This window comes from Gymnoscopelus braueri, assembly GCF_963280865.1.
Source record: "Gymnoscopelus braueri genome assembly, chromosome: 24".
Taxonomy (NCBI): domain Eukaryota; kingdom Metazoa; phylum Chordata; class Actinopteri; order Myctophiformes; family Myctophidae; genus Gymnoscopelus; species Gymnoscopelus braueri.
The window spans coordinates 10,424,147-10,446,957 of NC_137626.1; the positions used below are offsets into that span (position 1 = coordinate 10,424,147).

General features: G+C 41.8%; 1 protein-coding gene across 1 annotated transcript; it reads right to left on the minus strand.

Moving 5' to 3' along the window:
* Positions 1–11,477: 11,477 nt before the first annotated feature.
* Positions 11,478–21,042, minus strand: LOC308080774 (gap junction alpha-1 protein-like). Its single transcript, XM_080422752.1, has 6 exons — positions 20,768–21,042; positions 19,850–19,927; positions 18,930–19,175; positions 15,157–15,243; positions 14,294–14,389; positions 11,478–13,689 (listed from the first exon to the last, which is right to left on the minus strand). Exons 2-6 carry the CDS (start codon positions 19,916–19,918, stop codon positions 13,003–13,005), a joined length of 1,185 nt encoding a protein of 394 aa, XP_080278878.1. The 5' UTR covers positions 19,919–19,927; positions 20,768–21,042; the 3' UTR covers positions 11,478–13,002.
* Between the last annotated feature and the right edge of the window lie 1,769 nt (positions 21,043–22,811).

A 22,811-nucleotide genomic window follows, 5' to 3' on the forward strand; every position in this document is an offset into this window, starting at 1 on the left:
ATGAAAGTTAAATATTTAATATATATCAAGAAATGCATTGCATGAGTAATTCTTAGGTGGCTTGGAATGAACATTCTGTTAGGTGCAATAATGGGTGTTAAAAATCCATTTGCACTGTACAAACTGGAACAGTGTCAACTTCAACAGCTACTGTATAATAAAATATGTCTTCACTCCCAGGATCATTGAGTCCGTGTCAGTTTTAACCCATTAAAACCGGGACAGCATCTGTGTCATTTTAGATTGCAGCTATAAATATAGCAACATTATAGCAACAACGTTTTTCAGGAAACTCTTAGGATTTAGAACATTGGTTTAGAAGAGTGGTTCTCAAAAATAGCAGATACAAGCACACAGCGCGGCACGAAGTGACGCACTGTGAGCTTGTATCTGCTATTTTTGGAACATTTTTGGAACACAAATTTCTCAATATCTCAATTTCTCAATATCTCAATTTCTCAATTTCTCAATTTCTCAATTAACACAAATGTGGGTTCCTGGCACAAAACATTTTCAGATGGGGGTCTGCGGCCAAATACATATCATTTTGGGGGTCCTTGGCACAAAAAGGTTTGAAAACTAATGATTTGGAAGGCATTTCGTAGAATCGGCCACAGGTCTTAGCGGGCTAAAAGACAATACAATGGCGAGGAACAGGAAGCCCCGGGGCTGAGAGAGGGGATGTTACGTGACACGCGGGTCAGAGACCCAGAGCGTCACCATGCACTGGTGGGACCTTCACCAAACCGCTGAGTCACCACGAGAGCACCTGTGTAACAACACTGTGCTATCACAAACCTACCAGCACAAATCTACAAGCTCACAATGGCTGAGTCACCGGAGCACCTGTTAGAACGCCATGTCACACAAGGCACGAGCTCACAGCGCGTCGCAATTCGACGCTTTCTCATAGATAAGATAATAACGGCTCAGATTTATATACAGCGCTTTTCTAAGTACCCAAAGTCGCTTTACATAAAGAAAAGGAAGGAACCGACTTTATGAATAAGAAAAAAACTACGAAAAAAATAAGTGCAAGATTAAAAATTATAAAAGGTTAAGCATGGGTTGGAGTCGAGACATCTTAACTAGACCTCAGCTGGGAAAAGCTATTTTTGACACTGTCGTACAGTTCAACAAAGTATAAATCAGGCTTATTTATGAGTATGAACTTTAACAACGGGATATACTTGAAAGTACACTTAAAATAGGCCTACTGTGGCGTATACAGACTGTAAATAATACTATCCCTTTAATGTTTAAAGGGATAGTTCACCCCCAAAATGACTTTTTTCTATCGATTAGTCACCCCATGGAGACTTGAATTAATGGTTATCTATTTGTTTTTGTCGCATTCCTAAGCCAATAATGTGATGACCGGCAGCGGTTCCGGTAGGAGACACAAAGAGTCTCCTTTGTGTCTCTTACCGGAACCGCTGCCTGAAATTATTGGCTTAGGAATGCGACAAAAACAAAAAAATATCCATGAATTCAAGTCTCCATGGGGTGACTGAACGATAAAGAAAAGAAAAGTCATTTTGGGGGTGAACTATCCCTTTAATGTTGGGGTCCGCTCAGCATTGTCAGTGGTGGATGAAAGTTTATAGTTTACTGCTGTGATGTGATGTGATCAATATGACATAATGAGGCGGTGGATCGGATAGGAACGGTGTGTATTCAAACACCATGGTCCCATGCCATTGAGCGTTAAACAAAGAGTGTCAGCCCATGGGAAGTGACCACTGTTTTCACTGGATGGCTCCCATTCAGCTCTGGATGGGTTTCCACGGGAAACCGAGACAAAACCAAGCATTTGACGTTTTAAACTCACCCTTCAGTCCTTAAGCTGTTTTTAAACAACACAGGATTTATGCACATTGGAAGAGACAAAATATAAACGCACTGTACACGCATAGAAAAAGCTTTTAATTCCTCTATTTATACCCATCTATCTCGGAGCATACAGGGCAAGATAAACAGACATAAAACAGAGGATTTATCAGCAATGCGCATGTTGCAACACCCTGGCCTGCAAGTGTCACCCAACAAATCCACATTCAAATCTAGCCATGCACTTCTAAGCGTGCACCTGTACATGCATACAAACCATAGAGTTAAAAATAAGATACAAACTCTCTCACGCACGCACGCACGCACGCACACACACACGCACGCATGCACACACACACGCATGCACACACACACAAGCACAGAGGCCTCGCTAGGATTTTAATCTGCCCGGTCCGGCATGATGAAAAATTATCGGATATCTGATAAAAATAACGTTCATAGATATTTTTAAGCAGGTGCGTAAATGCAGCCTAACTATCACTTAGAGCATGATATTTTGGATTGAACTGTTGAACATAATTAGTAATATACACCTTTTATAGCAGGGTCATCAGCACAAATACATTAATTACATTACCATTTGCGCATTGAGCACATGCAGCGTGCATGCGTAATGGTTTCTCAATATTCCGTTGCGTTTGAACACATTTCCTTCAGAATAACAAACAATCAAAGGGTAGCCTACTGCACAGAAATGGATACTTAGATTAATCATTCATAACGTGGCTCAGCTGAGCCATTAAGGCAATACATTATAGGCTACTGACAGGATATACTGTAATAGATAGGCAGGGGATGCATGCAGTCCCTGCGTCTGGTTAGGACAGCTTTTGGGGAACGTTGATGAAGCATGTGGGAATCTTGTAGTCTCCTCATAGAGATATTCCATTCAAGTGGTAACGTTTTAACTTGTCCACCTTTATCATCTGGATGCGACAGTGTGGATAGCTTTTGTGAAGCATCCGTGTTTGTTTGATGTTTCATCTTCAAATGCATTGTTGTTAATTCGTGGTTGGACAACATGCCAACTTTACTCACAAGTGCTCTCTCATTTGAACGTGTCTGTGACGTATTCTAACCATAAAGTATGATTCTAACTAATGATGCAACTTGTTAACTGTGCGGATGGGCCGGAACTTCCCACAACAACTCTCCTGTTCCTTCACAATAAAGTGTCTCGCGTTTACCTTCCAATGGAGTGCATTTTACACAGGTTATCATTTACAGGAAATAGGTGTAACTTAACGATAAAGTTAGAACTTAACAGCATGTGTGTGTGTGTGTGTGTGAGAGAGAGAGAGAGAGAGAGAGAGAGAGAGAGAGAGAGAGAGAGAGAGAGAGATTTATAGCAATTACCGGTCTAACGCGACCTCGCACGCATGCATGCATGCACACACGCACTCACGCATGCTCATTAACCACGCAATGATGTTTGCCAACATCGACTCGGTTATGCAGGTAAATGTGAATGTAAATGTAAAAAACGGTTTTAATATCTTTGGAGAAAATCTAAACAAATACTGAAACTAAAAATTAAGGCATTAACAGGAAAAAGATCTGTTTATGCACGATATGCAGTCCAAAGCTGTATGCATCTAGACGGACCTTTAATCCTAAACCCAAATCCAAAATATAAACCCTTGCTCAAACCTTGAACTAACCTTAATCCTCCTAACCCTAACCCTGACCCGTACCTCATCATAATCCTCATTCTAATCCTGTAATTGGCTGAATCAAAGCCCTAGCTGTAGAACAGACCTCTATTGTAGTGAGGACCCACATACTTTCTCATTAGCGAGGGTTATGTTTCTATCCTTGTGAGGACATTTCATAGAGGTCTTCATAAACTCCATCTCTCTCACTTTCACTCTCACTCTCACACACACTCGCACGCACGCGCGCGCGCGCACACACACACACACACACACACACACACACACACACACACACACACACACACACACACACACACACACACACACACACACACACACACACACACACACACACACACACACACACACACACACACACATACGAACACATCCTGTACACACAGAACACCCCCCCCCCCACACACACACACACACACACACACACACACACACACACACACACACACACACACACACACACACACACACACACACACACACACACACACACACACACACACACCCACCCCCCACACACACACACACACACACACACACACACACACACACACACACACACACACACACACACACACACACACACACACACACACACACACACACACACACACACACACACACAGTTTTTCAAGCATCAGTCTCCACATTTACACAGTAAAACCCCCAGTTGAAATTGAACTCTGAGAGTGTACAAATGAAACCAAATGGACCCTTCCTTTGTACACTTCTCATAGTAAAACTGGCACGGAGGACTTCATTGTGTGTGTATAGTCACATATGGAGGCCCCTGTGGGTCTAGTGCCAGCTGGACAGTCTGCCAACTGCGAGGTTCTGAAACAGGGCCTAGCTTCTTTCTGAGTTTTTGTACCCTTTCACACTCAACATTGCGTCTTACGCAACGCAGCGCCTGTTATGTAATGAAGATAAAAAGCCACCCGCCATTTGGTCTGTGGCGAGAACACGCCAGAGGTTTTTGGTCAGAAACACATTTTCTCAATTAACATTATTGTTTTTTGTTTTTTTAAACAGGCCTTTCTCCTCTGCTAGACAGTACAGTGGAGAGAAACATAAAAGGTAGGGTACCAGTGGTGGAAAAACTACTAAAATGTTTTACTAAAGTAAAAGCATCAATACTGCAATATAAAAATACTCTGTTAATTAAAAGTCCGGAATTCAAAATGTACTTGAGTAAAAGAACAAAAAGTATTATAGATTAAAAAAAGGAACATTCTTACACATTTTTTGGAGATGTTTTGAAATGGTTGCTTTGAGAGAGTAAAAACGGACCCAACCCGAGCATAAGTGATGGCCTGCAAGCAAGGTCTATGCAGGATGTTTAGACAGACGCTAGTTCATTGTTTACCTGGTATCCTAGTTACTTTGAGGCACTATTGTTCTATTTGCACTCTCTGTGACTATTTACCCTGTCATTTGTTGACTATGGAGTTCATGTCATTTACTCTGATTTAGCACTTGTAAGTCGTCCTGGGCGAGAGCGTCAGTGATAAATGCATGCCTAAATCGTACGTGTGTGTGTGTGTGCTTGTGTGATATATTCAATCCAAAGGATGGACTGAACCCATCGGCTGAAACTGCACAACCTCTACTGCAGGGGTCTTCAACAGGGGGTCCGGGACCCCTAGGGGGTCCTCAGAGTTACTACAGGGGGTCCGCCAAATCTTTGTGATGTGATTTTTTTTTTTTACCTTAACCACTTGAACCCTAGTATCCCTTTTCTGAGGAGAACTTTAGCCAAAAAATAGCAGATCTACAAGCTCACAACGCCTCGCGCTGCGAGGCGTTGTGAGCTTGTAGATCGGCTATTTTTTGGCAAAGAGGTGTTTGGCGTAGAGGGAAAAAAGAGCAGACCAAGTAAACAAAAAAAAGTTAAATCTTAAACACAATTTTTATACAATATAGAGGGGGTCCCTGCTTCATCTCTCTCTCAGCTAGGGGGTCCTTGGCCTGAAAACTTTGAAGACCCCTGCTCTACTGTGTTTGACAACGTGTGCTTAAAGAACGCCACAGCTTTAACAGCACAAGACAGACCTGCGCGGTTCCCTGGCCCAACCAACCAGCCTAAACCAGGGGGCTTTGTGTGTCAAAGGAGCACGTGGTGGGGACGGGAGGTCTGTTGCCCTTTCATTCTTTTCACTATTCCCCTGAAAATCTCTCTGACGTCCAAACTGTTTTTATTTTTTCCTTATTTCTTTCTTTCTGTCTTTTTTTTAACTCTGCAAGATGAAGCGTTGGCTGTTACAGAGCATTTCAGAGTCTGTATGTGTGACTCTGCAAATCCGCCGCCCGACAAAACTCTCTCTCTCTCTCTCTCTCTCTCTCTCTCTCTCTCTCTCTCTCTCTCTCTCTCTCTCTCTCTCTCTCTCTCTCTCTCTCTCTCTCTTTCTCTCTCGCCCTCTCTCTGTCTTCTCCCGCAACACTTGATCTCTCCGCTCTCTCAACCACTCCTCTCCTCTATTCCTCGTTCCTTCTCTCCATCTCTCTCTCTCTCTCCACCCTCTCCAGATGTGGACGCCAGCCCTGTGCCCTGCCAGACACGTGCACACGCACACAGACACACATACACATACACACACACATAATACACACACGCAAGCGCACGCACACACGCACGCACGCACACACGCACGCACACACACACACACACACACACACACACACACACACACACACACATGCAAGTACAGAACATGCAAGTACGCATGCATGCAAGCACACACGCATGCATGCACAGCCACACATACGCACACATCCACATACGCACATGCCACACACACACCCACCCACACACACACACACACACACACACACACACACACACACACACACACACACACACACACACACACACACACACACACACACACACACACACAGCCCCACACACAGCCCCACACACATGCATGCAGGCACGCACACACACAGCCACAGGGCGGCTCAGTGCCCTCGCTGTCTGCCAGACACATGTTTTTGTTTAGCATAGTGGATAAATAGCTGAGGCAGGCAGGGAGGGTGGAAGGCCTGGCTGGATTTCTGCACTCCGTTTTTTACCGTCTCACAGCTGAGTGGGCACGAGGGGGTCCGGGCCACAGTTTGGCACCAGCACACAGCCTGGGCAATAATGTGCTGCCAGCTAACACTAGACTAAAAAGAAACAAGACAATGTTCCCTCCCGTGGTACTTTGTGCCTTTGGAAACGCCATCATGATAATGGCCGTCCCGGAGCCTGTACCATTTTCTACTAAGCAGAAAGTTTCATGTTTCATGGTATTCTTTCCTCATTAAGTAAACATAAAATAAATGAATAATGTTGAAAGGAAATCATGACTCTTGTGACCATGCACTGTGTACACTATGAACCTTTCATGCCCACAACCTTCAGGTCATAGTAATGTTAATAATTTAGTTTCCTTAAGTTGGTCACTGTACATGTACACAATTTCAGTTTTCTGAAAAATACTATGTTGCTTTATCAGTGGTGCTCAAACCTTTTCATCTCACAGACCCCCGAAATGATATGTATTTGGCCACGGACCCCTCGGGCTCCGTCTCAAAATATTTGGTTCATGGGACCCCCAGAAGCAAGGATTGGAGTTACCAAACCCTACGGGTCCGTTTGGTTCCATTTGTACACTCTCAGAGTTACAGACCTGTAAGGGTCCCTTAAGGAAGCCTGAGAGTCCCTGGACCCCACTTTGAGAACTACTGTCCTATACATCTCTACTCTCTACCCACTCAGCTACGGCTGCCCCAAGTTTAGGCCTATAGGTAAATGGTCAACACACACCACACACGTGACAAAGAAGGCCCAACAACGCCTCCTCCTTGGTATGGCAGTTGCACTGCACTCGACAGGGGGGCCTTGCAGAGGGTGGTGAAAGCGGCCCCAGCGCATCATTGGAGGTGAACTTCCATCCCTCCAAGAACTCTTTGAAAAAAGATGCATTGCCAAAGCAGATCGGATCATCAAAGACACTTACCACCCCAGCCATAAACTCTTCAAGGCCTGCAGAAACCCTCGCCCTGGTAAACGGTTTCTTAGCCTCCCAAGTACCACCAATAGGACACTAAATAGCTTTTTCCCCACGGTAGTGAGACTGCTAAATAAGCAGTAGTGTAGGACTGGCTGTACACTCTGGACACACTGGACTCAATTATTGTTGTTTTATCTTTTATCTATTTATTAATATGAGCGACGTTAGGTTTTTAAATTAAAGGATCTTAAAGTTTTTTGCACTTTTTTGCACTCTCAACTGCTGTTGCTGTTTTAAGCTGCACTACAATGTTTTTCACCCACTGTTTTACTTGTAAATCATGTGATGTGACAATAAAGTTCTATTCTATTCTATTCTAATGCTACACAGTGTTAATTTAACTATATTGTGTGAGTGTACAAATGTAACCATTTGGTTATATTATGTACACTCTCAGAGTTACAAGTGCATGAATTATCATTGTGTGAGCTTAGTAAGCTTTTGGGGTGAAACCCCTTAAAGGGATAGTTCACCCAAAACATTTCTTTTTTCTATCAATTAGTCACCCCATGGAGACTTGAATTCATGGATATTTTTCTGTTTTTTTCGCATTCCTAAGCCGGTAGGAGACACAAAGGAGACTCTTTGTGTCTCTTTGTGTCTCCTACCAGAACCGCTGCCAGTCATCAAATTATTGGCTAAGGAATGCGACAAAAACATATCCATGAATTCAAGTCTCCATGGGGTGACTAATCGATAGGAAGAAAAAGTAATTTTGGGGGTGAACTATCCCTTTAAAGGACAGACTGAGTGTTGGAGTGCCAGCTGGGAGCTCTGTGTGCGTTGGACAGGAATCGGTGGAACGGTGCTACAAGTCCGCCGTACTGTGGTCTTACATCTGCAATTAATTTACTGTACGCCCCAAAGTATTTCTCTAATGGTTTCACATATTTATGTTTGGGAAAGCGTTTCTGCATTGGCTGGCCATAAAAAGAACCAGGCCAAATTATGTTCCAATGAGTCCAAACATTGTGTTATAGGGCTACGGTTTACACTGACTTGAACTTCTATTCGTCTCTTTTTTATTTAACATACTTATTTTTATAATGACATTGAGGCATACGGAGAGCAGGGGAATGACACAGCAAATAGTGCGGTCACCGGTAGTCGAACCGTATAGGCCTAATCGCTGGAGGCATTATGCACCAACAGTAGCCTACAGTATGTCATTTAGGCCCTATACCTTAAACCATTCGACTATCAGTTTGCCCTTAAAAAGTCTTTTTTAAAGGGTGTTTTGTAGGTGTGGAGGCAGCAGGAAGGTTCGGACGGTTCCCAGTTTGATCACGGACTCCCCCTGTGTTACTGTTGAACTGTGGTGTAACGTAACTAAGTACATTTACTCAAGTACTGTACTTAAGTAAGTAAAGTTTTGGTATTTTTTACTTTACCGGAGTATTTCCAATTTTCAGTACTTATACTTCTAGTCCACTACATCTCAGAGGCAAATATTGTACTTTTACTCCACTACAATTTGAAAACTTTTATTATGATTATTATAATTATGATTATAATTATTATTACAAAACATACAGTAACCACTTCACCCCTATTATATATTTTGGCCATTTGAAAATAGCAGATCTACGAGCTCACAATGCGTCGCATTGCGACGCTTTGTGAGCTCGTAGATGTGCTATTTTCAAAAGATGTTCTTGAAAACTTGTAAAAACTTGTGAAGTGGGACATTCTGTATATTAACTTACTTTTACTTTTGGTACTTTTAGGCACATTTTGATGCCAATACTTTTGTACTTTTTGAATACGGGACTTTTACTTGTAACAGAGTATTTCTGCATTGCAGTATTGATACTTCTATTTAAGTAAAATATTTGAGTACTTTTTCCACCGCTGCGGTTGAAGCAATGCCCTTGAACAAGAGAGCGCCTAACTGCTCCAAAAGAGCAGGTTGGTGCCTTGCATGGTTTCCTCCGGACATTGTAAAGCGCTTTGGATAAAGGTGCTATATAAATGCACCATTTACCCTTTTGCAGGTTAATCTAGCTACAAATCACATTAATCAATTGACACAATAAACCACTTATTTATACCGTATTTACTTATTTGACCGGGGTCCCCCAGGGCTCTTTACTAGGTCCTTTTCCCCCTCTACCCTCTTCACGGAAAATAGTTGATCTACAGGCTCACAAGCTTGTAAATGGGCTATTCTTGTCAAATCATCCTCCCAGAATAGGAGGGAACGTGTAGTTCATTAATAGACATAATTAACACAAAGTGTATTTTCTACACTATAGTGTATTATGCAGAATTTAGACTCTAGGAGAATGCCGTTGTTTTCAGTCTTTGGAGAATGCTGCTCTAACTGTCTGAATACAATTGGCCAAAAGACTAACCAGCCAAAAAGAGATTCAAGGATATGAACTTTTATGAACATTGTGTACTTATAGCGCACGCACGCACGCACGCACACACACACACACACACACACACACACACACACACACACACACACACACACACACACACACACACACACACACACACACACACACACACACACACACACACACACACACACACACCTCCAAAATTGCTTTATGGAACACCTTGACATTTTGAATAGTCTGCTCTGGTTCTTCTCAAGGGACTTGGCAAAATGTGGAGAAAACATAATCTCTACTGGCTCTTCAGTTATAGCTGAGTAAATAGCATTGCTAAAATTCCTCATTCAGACCAATACAAAGCAGTAAGCACAGTTCTCAGGAAGAGCAACAAGCTAGGCTGTTGTGCACAGGTGGCTATAGCCCTACCAGACCAAGGTTAGCAAGAAGATACAGTACCGCATACAGCAGGTGTCAGCAAGTACTGATAGAACTGTGTGATTAATCAAATGTCACAGGTGCAGATAGAAATACGTGGGGTAATCATTTTGTGAAGGCCATGACCTTGAATGAGGATGTTTAGATAATTAAGAAAAAGACATACTCCCTTTATAAAGGAGCTCAAGGTCTCTATTTAGATATGGAGAGACTTTATGAAACGCATGCCTGTGAAGAACTACCAAGGATAGAAAACATTCTTAAGCTGAGTGTAGATTCTCTATTTTGACATTATAGTATAGTGCTTCTCAAACGTTTTAATTCAAAGTTTGGTATGTAAATTTTGGTCACAGACCCCCATAACTCAAGAGAGTTACAGACCTTTTAAGGTTCCATTTAGTTCCAAACTACACTGTTTAGCTGGGGACCCCCTGGAAGCCCTTCAATGGCCCCTGGGGGTCCCTAGACCCCACTTTGACAATCACTAGCCTATATGTGGGACTGTCAGATATTGTACATTATTTACAAAATCATATGCCGGTCCAGATGTCATCACTGGCGGGCCAATTTCGGCCCACGAGCCACCTGTTGCCTAACACTGGTATACAGGCACTTAACTTATAAACATGAAATCCTCAGTGTTAAAGGTAGGGTAAGTGCTATTTGTGTTAAAACAAGTGTTAAATAGCTCTATATTCTGATAGTAATCATAGTCCCTGTCTCTCCAGCTCTTTAGTCAACAGAAAATGCATTTTCAGGTTGGGATACTAATTTGATCCAATCAGGAAAGAGTACTTACACAGGATACAGGATAAACAAGTAGAATTCGAAGTGATGACACAAAGAAAGGAGCAGACAAAATTGGAACTGGAAAATTTAAGCTGATAAATGGGCACTTTCTCCTTATTGGCTGAAACTAGGCAACCCACCTGAAAATGAATTTTCTGTTTATTAAAGAGCTGGACAGACAGGGAGACCCCTGTTACTGAACAAACATTCTATGATTACTATCAGATTATAGTGCTTTAACCATTAACTTTGAACTTTTCATCAAAAAAACGAACTTATCACTTACCCTACTTTTAATTTAAAGAGTAACAGTAAACTTTACTCTCAAAGTAACAGTAAATTAATTAAATGTTTGCACTGCATTGCATTGTATTGCATTGCATTGCATTGCCTTCTGCCCTCAAATGAAATGTAGGTTTTCAGGTCACTGTGCTCTTGTGCAAGATGGATTCAACAAACTTGAATCAAATTCAGATTTGGAAACATTCTTTTATGACTTTTGTTGTTGTAGTTTTGTCTGGATTGTGAACTCAAACAAAACAGATAATCCAGTTAGCAGTATAACACAGTCATTCTAAAGATTATCCATACAATAATATTAAACATGAACAAAAGGATTTGCACTGGGTAACTTACAGGGAGAGAGAATTGCTTCCAAACAACAACAGCATTCATTCAAAGTTTATCAGGACAAAATATTACACCAATAAAAATAACAGAAAATAAAAAATGCAAAAGCTCTCCCACATAACTGTATGTTCTAATAAATATATAGGCACTATAGTCAAGCTAATCAATCAAACACTCAAATAATAATTTTGCATCAAAGGACTTATGATTGTTGTGAATTAAATAAAGTATGGCATTGAAAAACACCAACTCCAAATATATATATATATATATATTTTGTGTTTTGGAATGTTACGCGACATCAAGTATTTCCCGTGGTCTCCTGTCAAGAGCCAAATGTTCAACAATAGACCCTTCTCACAGCATATGTAACGTGTAAACGCAGCTGAAGGCAATAACGTTAACTGTGGGTGTTTCATTTAGGTTTTATTGTGTTCCTGCATGGACGGCTCCTGTACAGTTAGTTAACTTCGTGCCAGGCCGGCACACAGAAACACCTAATTGAATCACACTCTACAATTAACAGTATTACTTGTTAAAAAAGGCCTCTGTGAAAACGGTCTATTGATACAGTCCTCAGAGTCATTGTGAGAACTGGAGCCACTGTGCTCCCACCATGAGGGAACTCATCGTTCTCGGGACAATGGCTTCAAACAGGAAGTGCAAACTTTGAAAGAAGGAAAAAAAAGAGAAAAAAAAGAACGAAAACAAGATATACCGACACAGCCCATCATTTTCCCATCATGTCAAAAGGCACTTTCGCTTGGAAGTACAGTTTATATTCTCTTTGGAGAATATGACTCATCCTCTCAATGGGAGGGTTCTTACATTGTCTCGAAGTCTGATAAATATCCTCTGTCGCCATCAAAAAACGTAACAAAGGCCCGAAACGGTTCACACCGAAATGCCCAGGAGGAGTGTTTTGTGCCTGGCAGGAAACGTAGATCCAGGAAGTAAAAGGGGGATTCTCTCATTGTGTGGCGCTGGGAGGGGTTTCCTGTAAAGCCATGTGGAGCCCGATCGTCTCCGTTCTACTCAGAAAGAGTATCTCAATCAATAACTCAGCCAACCAAATAACCAAGTCTGGGAGCTGTGTCGTCTCACCTTTTGCCAGCATGGCATCTAGCAAGAACGTGAACATGAACAGTGTCTCTTCCCTGGTCATCCCCCTAAAACACGACAGGGATCCGGAATTGGCTCCATCGAAAGCGCTTTAATCTAATGTTAAATATCCAAGTCGTCGGGCCGCGCGCGACTGCTGGCCTGGCTGCTCGGCCTGTCCAGCTGCTTCAGCATGTGGAACTCCTTCCCGGCGGAGCCCACTTTCTCCGGAAGCTCGTAGCATCCGGGCGGCGGGTGACAGTTCGAGTTCTGGAAGCGCTGGTGATGCGGCGAGCCGGGGAAGACCTGGCTGTGGCAGATGGAGTCGGTGCTTTCGTTGTTGTTGTTGTTGGTCCCGGTTCCGCCGACGCCACCGCCGCCCCCGGCCCGCTGGCCCAGCTGGTTCTGCTCCGTGCTGAAGTTGGTCCAGTTCTGCTCGCTGGCCTGCTTGTTGTAGTTGCTGCACGAGTTGCCCTTCTCCGCCGTGGCCAGGTTGTAGGACATGGGGGCGGAGGGCGGCGGCGGGCAGCCGTTGTAGTATTGGTAAGCCACGGCGGGAGCCCCCCCGGGGGCCTGGTAGTTGTCCCGCAGCTTGTCCTTGACGCGCTTGATGGAGATGTAGAAGAGCTCGATCACGTTGAGGAGGATGGAGACCAGCGAGACCACCAGCATGAAGATGATGAAGATGGTCTTCTCCGTGGGGCGCGAGAGGAAGCAGTCGGTCTTGTGCGGGCACGGCTTGGACTCGCACTCGTAGCACGCCACCAGGATGAAGCCGACGAAGAACCACTGCATCGTCAGGAAGGCCACCTGAGGAGAGAAAGGGACGCTTTGAAGAGGACACATGCAGTACCACCGCCATTGAAAGGAACTGGAAAAAAAACCCTGAATTGTGAGGGATTCTTCATGCAATTTCGTCTTCATATCTTGACCACTTAAGCCCTGCATATTTTGTTGTGATATGACAAACAGTAAAAATAGCTTATGTACAAGCAGAAATAGCTATTTCTGCTATTTTTACATGTACAAAACTAAAAATGTCAATAATTTCTTTGTAAATTTAAGTTATTTGTCATATCTGCCCTGTGCAATGTTTCATTACAAAGCCTAAAACAGATTTTTTTATTTTCATTCATATGTTCCAATGTTCAATGCCAAACATCCAATTAAATCGCTAATCACAATTATTTGACTTAAATTAGTAATCGTGACAGCCCTAATAGCAGTTGGTTGATGGCCATGCACTAAGCTAGTAGATTGGCCATTTTAGCTACTTTTACGTGACACTGTCATGCAACAAAGTATAAAATGGGGCATTAATTTATGAAAAGAACATAAAAGGATGAAATATGGAGATACACATCATCATACACCAGTATATATTCAAAAGATCTGCTTTGGAAAGTTGGCCCACCTCCAAGACGGACTTGAGGATGATACTGAGGATGTAGGTTCTCAACAGAGAGCCTTTCATCTTGATCTTCCCATGGTCCCAGATGCCGTACTTCATCTTAATGGTGAGAAATCATAACAATAATGAAAATCAAATCAAATCATAAATGTACAAAAAGGAGGAGAGTAGGGCGAGAACAAGGAAGAACTGGGAAACCCAACAACAAAGACAAAGACATAAGAAATGTTAGAAATATACAAATCCTAATCCTAATCTAATTGTATAAAAGCAACAATATAGTGTAATTTGCTTTGTTTGATTTGTGTAATTAGGTTTTTTGTTTACTGCATTTTAATTTAGTGTGCAACACTGGGTGTATATAAAAAGAAAAAGAAAAGAAAAACAAAACAAGTGCAAGAAAATATAATACGTCAACATGAAATGTAATATGAACAAACTGCAATAAAAGTATATATATATACATCACATCAGTATCACATATTATGAAGTAGTTAGATTTTGTTATTGAATGGTACTGTATGTCATATGAATTTGTAATTGAATTAGCTAAATGACCCAATCTGAGATTGTTTTGCTATAATATCCACATACATTCTGTTTAGAAAGTCCAAATATGTCTGTTTTACTACAATATTTACAAACACTATCAACATACACAAACTTATTGAAGCCCCAAAATACTTAAAATACAGTTGACAATTTCATAAATAATTATGTATCTGTCGTCTGATGTTCTTCTACCAAGAGCCGAGTAAATCAACTAGTGAACAAAAACATCTGGTTTGGAGGTGGGGCTGCACCTATTTGTATGTTTGCATCAGTAATTGTGCCTTTAAAATATAAAATATGACAACATGACCAACCTTTTTCAGCTCCAGCTTCCTGAGCAGAACTTCCACGTCTTCTCCTCTGCCCTGGATCTCTCTCAGCCTCTCCTCCTTGATCCTCAACTGCAAAAACACAAAACCTCAATCACTTTAGAATAGGGCTGGGGCAATATCAATATCATATTGATACCGTGGGTATCAATATGATACCCACGGTCCACATGAGAATGGTGTGGCTCTGGTGTGGATCTGGAACTTCATGTGGACAGTCTGTGACCTCGGTTATTTACAGGCAGTTGTTCTATTGACTTCCATTATAAAATTAAAGTTAAACATCTAAAAAAGTATAAAACATCATGTGAAAATACATGTGTGGAAGTACTTGTTGACATGGGATCCACCACTACGACAGTGGTTCTCAACCACTGGGGGGGTCCCCAGATGACAGTGAGTGAAGTGACAATTTAACGACTTTTAAGACCTTTTAAATACCTCCCAAAAAAATAAACAAAGTTACTGCAACAAAAGTAATCAACAAACTATACAACTGGTCAAACATTGGCCAAATTGTGAAATAATATAAGAAAGAGGCTAACATCGTGAAAATAGCCGATCTGCAAGCTCACAACGCCTCAAAACGCAAGGCGTTGTGAGCTTGTAGATCGGGCTTGCTATTTTCACAGTTTTTATCTGTGGAACCGAGTCAAACAAAATGTAATGCCTCACTCTCAACTCCTACAATTCCAAGTGCTTGTCAGGGTAGGGGGGGTCTTCAGTTCAAATATGATTATTTGGGGGGTCACGGCCTGACAAGGTTGAGAACCCTTGCACTACGACATGAGTTTGACGTTTGGAGCAGGAAGTCAGCCAGCCACGATGGATGTTTATATGACATGGAGGACTTGTGTCGGGTCCATGTAAACACAGTCACTTTGGATGAATTTGCATCACAATCATTTTAACCACTTTATCCATTCTATAAGTTGGCTATTCAAAAGATAGCAGATCTACAAGCTCAGATCAAGATCTACGAGCTTGTACTATCTGCTATTTCTGGAAAGTTTTGAAAAATATCTTCTTCATTTTTTGAAACATTTTGAATAATTTTATATTTTTCCCTGGGTCCCTGGCTGGCACAAAACATTTTCAGAAGGGGGTCCTTGACAAGAAAAGGTTTCAGAACCACTGCTTTAGAATCACAGTTTAAGCTTAATTTATGCTCCATCACACAACGGTGTCAGCCGCCAAAAATCTGTTTATAGAGCATAGTTTAGTCTTTAGAGGAACCAGAGAAATCAAAATATCCTTTAGAATCTGACCGTTTGACTTCTTGGGATGTCCGTCCTGAGAAGTCACACAATACGCATGTTGGGGAGTGAGACAATGTTGTTTTGTCAAAGAATCAGTTATCAAAATCAACCGACTACGATAAGAATGCTCACATCACATTTATTATCCCCGCCAGGCTGAAAGGCACGTGGGGAAGTTTTTGTTTTTTCCACATATCGTTTAGCCTGGTAAACCCCCTCCCTCCGGAAATCTCATTTGCATTTGATTTCAGGGAGGTCTGGGATTGCGAAGGGAGTAGAGATGGCCGAACACTGCGTGTCCGAACCAATCAGCGGCTGCTAGGGGCGGGATCATCCAATCACCTGCCTAGTAGCTTGAAAAAAAAAAAAACTGTCTGTCATCGATTCTGCGCCCGGAGTCTCAGATGCAAGTACGCTGTGAAACAAAATGTGTGTCGCAAGCTTTCTTCCATTTGACGGTGTCAGGTTACATATCGTTAGCCTCATAGCATAATTGCCTAACTAACTTTTTGGTCAAATTTGGTCAAATTGACATTTTTACCTAGCTCTCATAACATTGCTGCATCATTGTGTCGTATTGCCTATGTCCTAAGCCAATCAGAATGCTTGTTACATTCCAAGATGACTTAGGCAGAAATTATTTTTAATGTACCAAGCATTCTGAGAACATTGGCAACAAGACAGGAAACAGCAGTGTTAGGACAGTAGAGTTAGGCAGATATAAATGATATAAAAGGCAGATAAACATGACTTAGGAACAATTCGTTGTATACTTTCTGCCTAAGTCATCTAGGTGACTGATGAGTTAGGCAATTATTCTATGAGGCTAACAACATGTTTTATATTTTTGGGAAATAATTGTTATAATGGAAGTCAATGGCTGAAATATTACCCAAATACGGAGTCATACATCACAGATACATCATAGATGAGTGACATCATAGTCCTTCCCAAAGATGGGGGCATATGTCATATGAATCATAGACGACTGACAAAAATGTTGTCAATAACTACATGAATACATATGCCATACAGTACATCACAGATATGTCATAGATGACTGAATAATATTTTCATGTCAAGGACCCCCTAAGATTATATGTATTTGACCGCGGACCCCCCCATCTCAAAATATTTTGTCCAGGGACCCCCCAGAAGCAAATATTTGAGTTAAAATGTACATAAATATTAAAAGATTTTCACACATTTACACAGGGGTTTGACCACTTTAAACCCACATACATCGGCTACTTGAAAATAGGCGACCTACAAGCTCACAGTGCAATGTGATGAGATGTGAGCTTTGTAGATCTGCTATTTTCAAAACATCTTGAAAAAATGTGAATACTGATAATCTTTTTACACAAATCTTGTATGTGGGTCCCTCCCTGTCACACAATATTTTCAGGTGGTGTCTGCGGCCAAATACATAATTAATTTGGTTGTCCTTGACATGAAAAAGTTTGAGAACCACTGCCAGTGTTTAACCCATTAACACCTTTACCGCCGGGCCCGTAGTTCTACGGGCCGTTAAATCCAACGGTTAAGCGCCGAGCCCGTAGTCCTACGGGCTGCGGTCTTTTCGCGCATGCGCGGTCCGGGTGCACTTTCGGAATTTTTTTGATCCACTTCCGTTTCCGGTTTGATGACAGGAAATAGAATTATTTGGGATCCGGTTTCGACGATCACGCCCGCTCCCATTCTACAGACGAAACTGAAACTCAATTCTCTTCCTGTAGTTTTTTCTCCTCGCATTTCACTGTTTAACGTAATCCGCTCTAACTACAATCATGGAACTCCGTTTGACATGCGGTCTTCACTGGGAGATACAGGGAGATCTCGCGGATGTAAACAGACCGTTCACGGCTCAATCTTAAGGATTTTAACAAGATCTATGGCGACATGAAAAAAACAAAAAAACAACAAAAACACCTTGGCACTGGTGAGTACATTATGAGATTAACCTCTGGCGGTGGATGTGTTAAGACCAGGAGACAATCTGTGTCATTTTTAGATTTCTTTGGCTATTCAAAAAATAGCAGATATACAAGTTCATATGAGCTTGTAGATCTGCTATTTTTTGAAAAATCGTGAAAGTTAGCGCAAATCTTTGAATATACAGTATATATATTTTTCAAGCGAACATTTCTAACTCAAATCTTTGCTTCTGCGGGTCCCTGAACAATTTTTTTTTTAGCCAAATACGTCTAAAAATGTTTTCTAAATCCTAACAGTATGTTGTTACTGTGGTGCTCCAACTTTTCCATGTCAAGGACCCCCAAAATGATATGTATTTGGCCGCGGACCCCCCATTTGAAAATATTTTGTACATTTTGAGTAAAAAAATAATTGCACAAATTGTCACTCGGTGCCGCGCTATGAGCTTGTAGATCTGCTATTTTTGAATAGCCCAAAGAAATCTAAAAACGACACAGATACGTTCTTAACGGGTTTAAAAAGGAAAGGCGGGGGGGGGGGGGGGGCGCTTGAACACTTTACCTTCTCCTCCTTGTGCATCAGGTAGAAGACGTGACAGAGGTAGAGGAGGGTGGGCGTGGAGACGAAGATGATCTGCATCACCCAGAAGCGCACGTGGGAGATGGGGAACTTCTGGTCGTAGCACACGTTCTCGCAGCCCGGCTGCGCCGTGTTGCAGTGGAAGGCCGACTGCTCGTCTCCCCACGCCGACTCCACGGCCGTGCCCAGCACCAGGATGCGGAAGATGAAGAGGACAGACAGCCACACCTAGAGAGAGAGAGAGAGAGACAGAGACAGAGACAGAGACAGAGAGAGAGACAGAGACAGAGACAGAGAGAGAGAGAGACAGAGACAGAGACAGAGACAGAGAGAGACAGAGAGAGACAGAGAGAGACAGAGAGAGACAGAGACAGAGACAGAGACAGAGAGAGAGAGAGAGAGAGAGAGAGAGAGAGAGAGAGAGAAAGAAGCCTTTATTAACCTTCTATACACTCAAACAGACATCAGAACAGTCCCACTCATTCAAGAGAGATCATACTAAAAATACATGCTTTAGACACCCAGCATTAAATTAAAACCACATTCATGTGATTTATAACAACTTTTCCCCCCTTTCTCCTCAGACAGACAGACAGACAGACAGACAGACAGACAGACAGACAGACAGACAGAAAATGAGAGAGGGGGCCCAGTGAGAGAGAGACAGACAGCAAAAAGACAGAGTTGGAGAGAAAAAACAAAGAGAACAGAGACACAGAGATAAGTTAAAGAGATTTATGTGGGGAGTAGAAAACGAAATGAATGAGAGTCCAGGATTATTATTAGTAGTAGTAGTAGAGTACAAAAGTAATGTAAAAGTAGTGTAATGTGATCATGTTTTTGTATCATTATTCATTCCAGTGATGTTGGGGACTGTGGCTTTAATAAGATGCATAACAGACCTTTCCTCCAGCGGTGGAGTAGGCTTGGACCTTGTCCAGCAGCTTGCCCAGGGCGCTCCAGTCACCCATCCTCACTCACTGTGAGAGAGAGAGAGAGAGAGAGAGAGAGAGAGAGAGAGAGAGAGAGAGAGAGAGAGAGAGAGAGAGAGAGGGGGGGGGGGGGGGAGAGAGAGGGAGAGAAAGAGGGGGAGAGAGAGGGAGAGAGAGAGAGAGAGAGAGAGAGAGAGAGAGAGAGAGAGAGAGAGAGAGAGAGAGAGAGAGAGGGGGGGGGGGAGCGAGAGAGAGAGAGAGAGAGAGAGAGAGAGAGAGAGAGAGAGAGAGAGAGAGAGAGAGATGGGGAGAGAGAGGGGGTGGGGGAAAGAGATAGAGAGAGGGGAGAGAGGGAGATAGAGAAAGAGATGGAGAGAGAGAGAGATGGGGAGAGAGAGGGGGTGGGGGGAAAGAGAGAGAGAGGGGGGAGAGAGGGAGAGAGAGAGAGAAAGGGGGAGAGAGAGGTGGTGAGAGAGAGAGAGAGAGAGAGAGAGAGGTTGTATCACATTATTTAATTCCTGAGTAGGCTACAGAATTAGCTAGAGGAAAGTTTTAAACAACAGCGAAAACCGTTAGTAGTATTTGACCTCAAAGTAAACATTGATCATCTAGCAAAGCTCCCTGATTATATATATATGGCTATCGATTAATCAACAGTTTTTTTTTTGTGGTTTTCTTGCATTTCTTATAATCTAGCCTACGTGTCCTATATGGGTCTCAAATCGGGACTAAAAGAGCCCAAACTGCGATGATCAGAGTTTATTTCTTAATTAGCTTAAATGTCACGAGTGTAACAACAAAATATCCCGGTATATATATAGCTGGAAACGTTCAAATACTGTTCGCAAACTTGCATTAAAAGCGTTGAAGTCGGTCAGTAATACTAACCTGGCAGAAAGAGAGAGAGAGACCCAGTAATAACGGGATCACACGATGTCCGCTTCACTCCAATAAAAGTTCTGGGGGAGAAAATAAAGTTCGTGTTCTATTAAATCCTCCAAACCTGGTGTTTCAGCCTGAAAACCGGCCCATAGTGGGGGAAAAAAGGTTGTCCTTTCTTTGTTATCCAGACGTGAAAGTCACCGGACTTTATGTGTGAGTGTTCATTTAAAATGCGGTTATTCCATTCAGTTCAGAGAGAGAGAGAGAGTTGTCTTCGTCATCTATTCCTTGACGTTAGTGAGTTCAGTTCAGCAGCCTCTGGCTTCTTCCTTTCCTTTTTTTTCTCCACCGCTCCAAACGTCTGAATGCATCCAGATGTGTCTGGGACCGCAAAAGTGAGGCTGTGACGCCATCTACCGTTTACAAGTAGTATTTCAGCCTTCCTCTGTGTGTTTCTCAAAATCACCCCCCAAAAAGTTGACAGCACAGTTTTTTGTTTAGTTTTCTTCAGTGGTGGAAAAAGTACTCAGTTTTACTTAAGTAAAAGTAGCAATACTGCAATGTAGAAATACTCTGTTACAAGTAAAAGTCCGGAATTCAAGTAAAAGTACAAAAGTATTGGTATCAAAATGTACTTAAAGCACCAAAAGTAGAAAGTACTCATTATGCAGAATGTCCCATTTCACAAGTTCTTTGTGTCATCATGTCCAATTTAACTTGGAATGTTGGATTTTAGCTTATCCGGTATCCTGTATGAGGTCTCTATCCCGACCTGAAAATGCATTTTCTGTTTAATAAAGAGCTGGAGAGACAGGGAGACTATTGCTGAACAAATTACTTTCAGAATATAGAGCTATTTCTCAGTTATTTTAACCAAAGAAAATCACTTACTCTACCTTTAATTAAAAATAATTATAAAGAAGGGTTTAAATCTATCTCCTCCTGGGATGTTTGAGCAATCTGCACAAAACGTTCTACACACAAACATTTGACCAATATCTAAAAATAACTGTGGTGAAATGTTTGTACGTGAAGAAATTAAGCCTCCAGGGGCCAATGGATATTGTAGTTTTATGAAAATTATTCTTCTGGCCCTAACTACATGAATGCAGTGTCATATTTTTACGAAACGTTGCAGTATGGTAGAGGATCATGCCAAATAGTGATGGGGAATGGGGTAAAACACAAATTCCAGTTCTCATTTTTAAAACATTGATTGATCAGTGGTGGAAAGTAACTAAGTACATTTACTTAAGTACTGTACTTAAGTACAATGTTGAGGTATTTGTACTTTACTTGAGTATTTCCACTTTCCAATACTTTTACTTCTACTCCACTGCATTTTGGATCCAAACATTGTACTATTACTCCAGCCCCAGGAGCTTGTTTCCATCGTGGTCCAATTCCCCAGTAATACAATACAATACAATACAATACAATACAATACAATACAATACAATACAATACAATACAATACAATACAAAACATATTGGAATAAAGCTCAGTAGAATAGTAAAGTAAATTAACAGAGAACGGAGGGGTGGGGCGGGGGGGCAAAGGATTCTATCAAGATGTTCAAGTGGTTGATCTATGTTCACTTGTGTTTTGAGGACAGTCATTCTTCTAGGTTAGTTTTGAGTTTGGATAGGGAGTCGAGAACCTTTATTTTTGGTAGGTGTTACGACCCTTTGTCTAGGGGTATAAGGGCCGCAACATAAACGAGAAAGAGAACAGAATTTAAAACTGAATACATATTTATTACAAACAAAAAAAAAAAGTTAAAAAAAAATTATATATAGAAACTGAAGATACCTAATCTAACAGAAAACTAAGTTGAACACACTGAATCAACATAATATGAAGAATCAAAGGGTCAAGTCTTTCTATAGGAAAGACTCAAACAAGGGTTGGTTTGGGTGAGAGGACAGAGCAAGCTAGTCTCTGCAGCCGAAGCTGACAGCCCTTAGCCTGGTAAACCCTCCCTCCAGAAATCTCATTTGTATTTTATTTCAGGAGTGAGAAATCAAATGGAAATGAGAATTCCGGAGG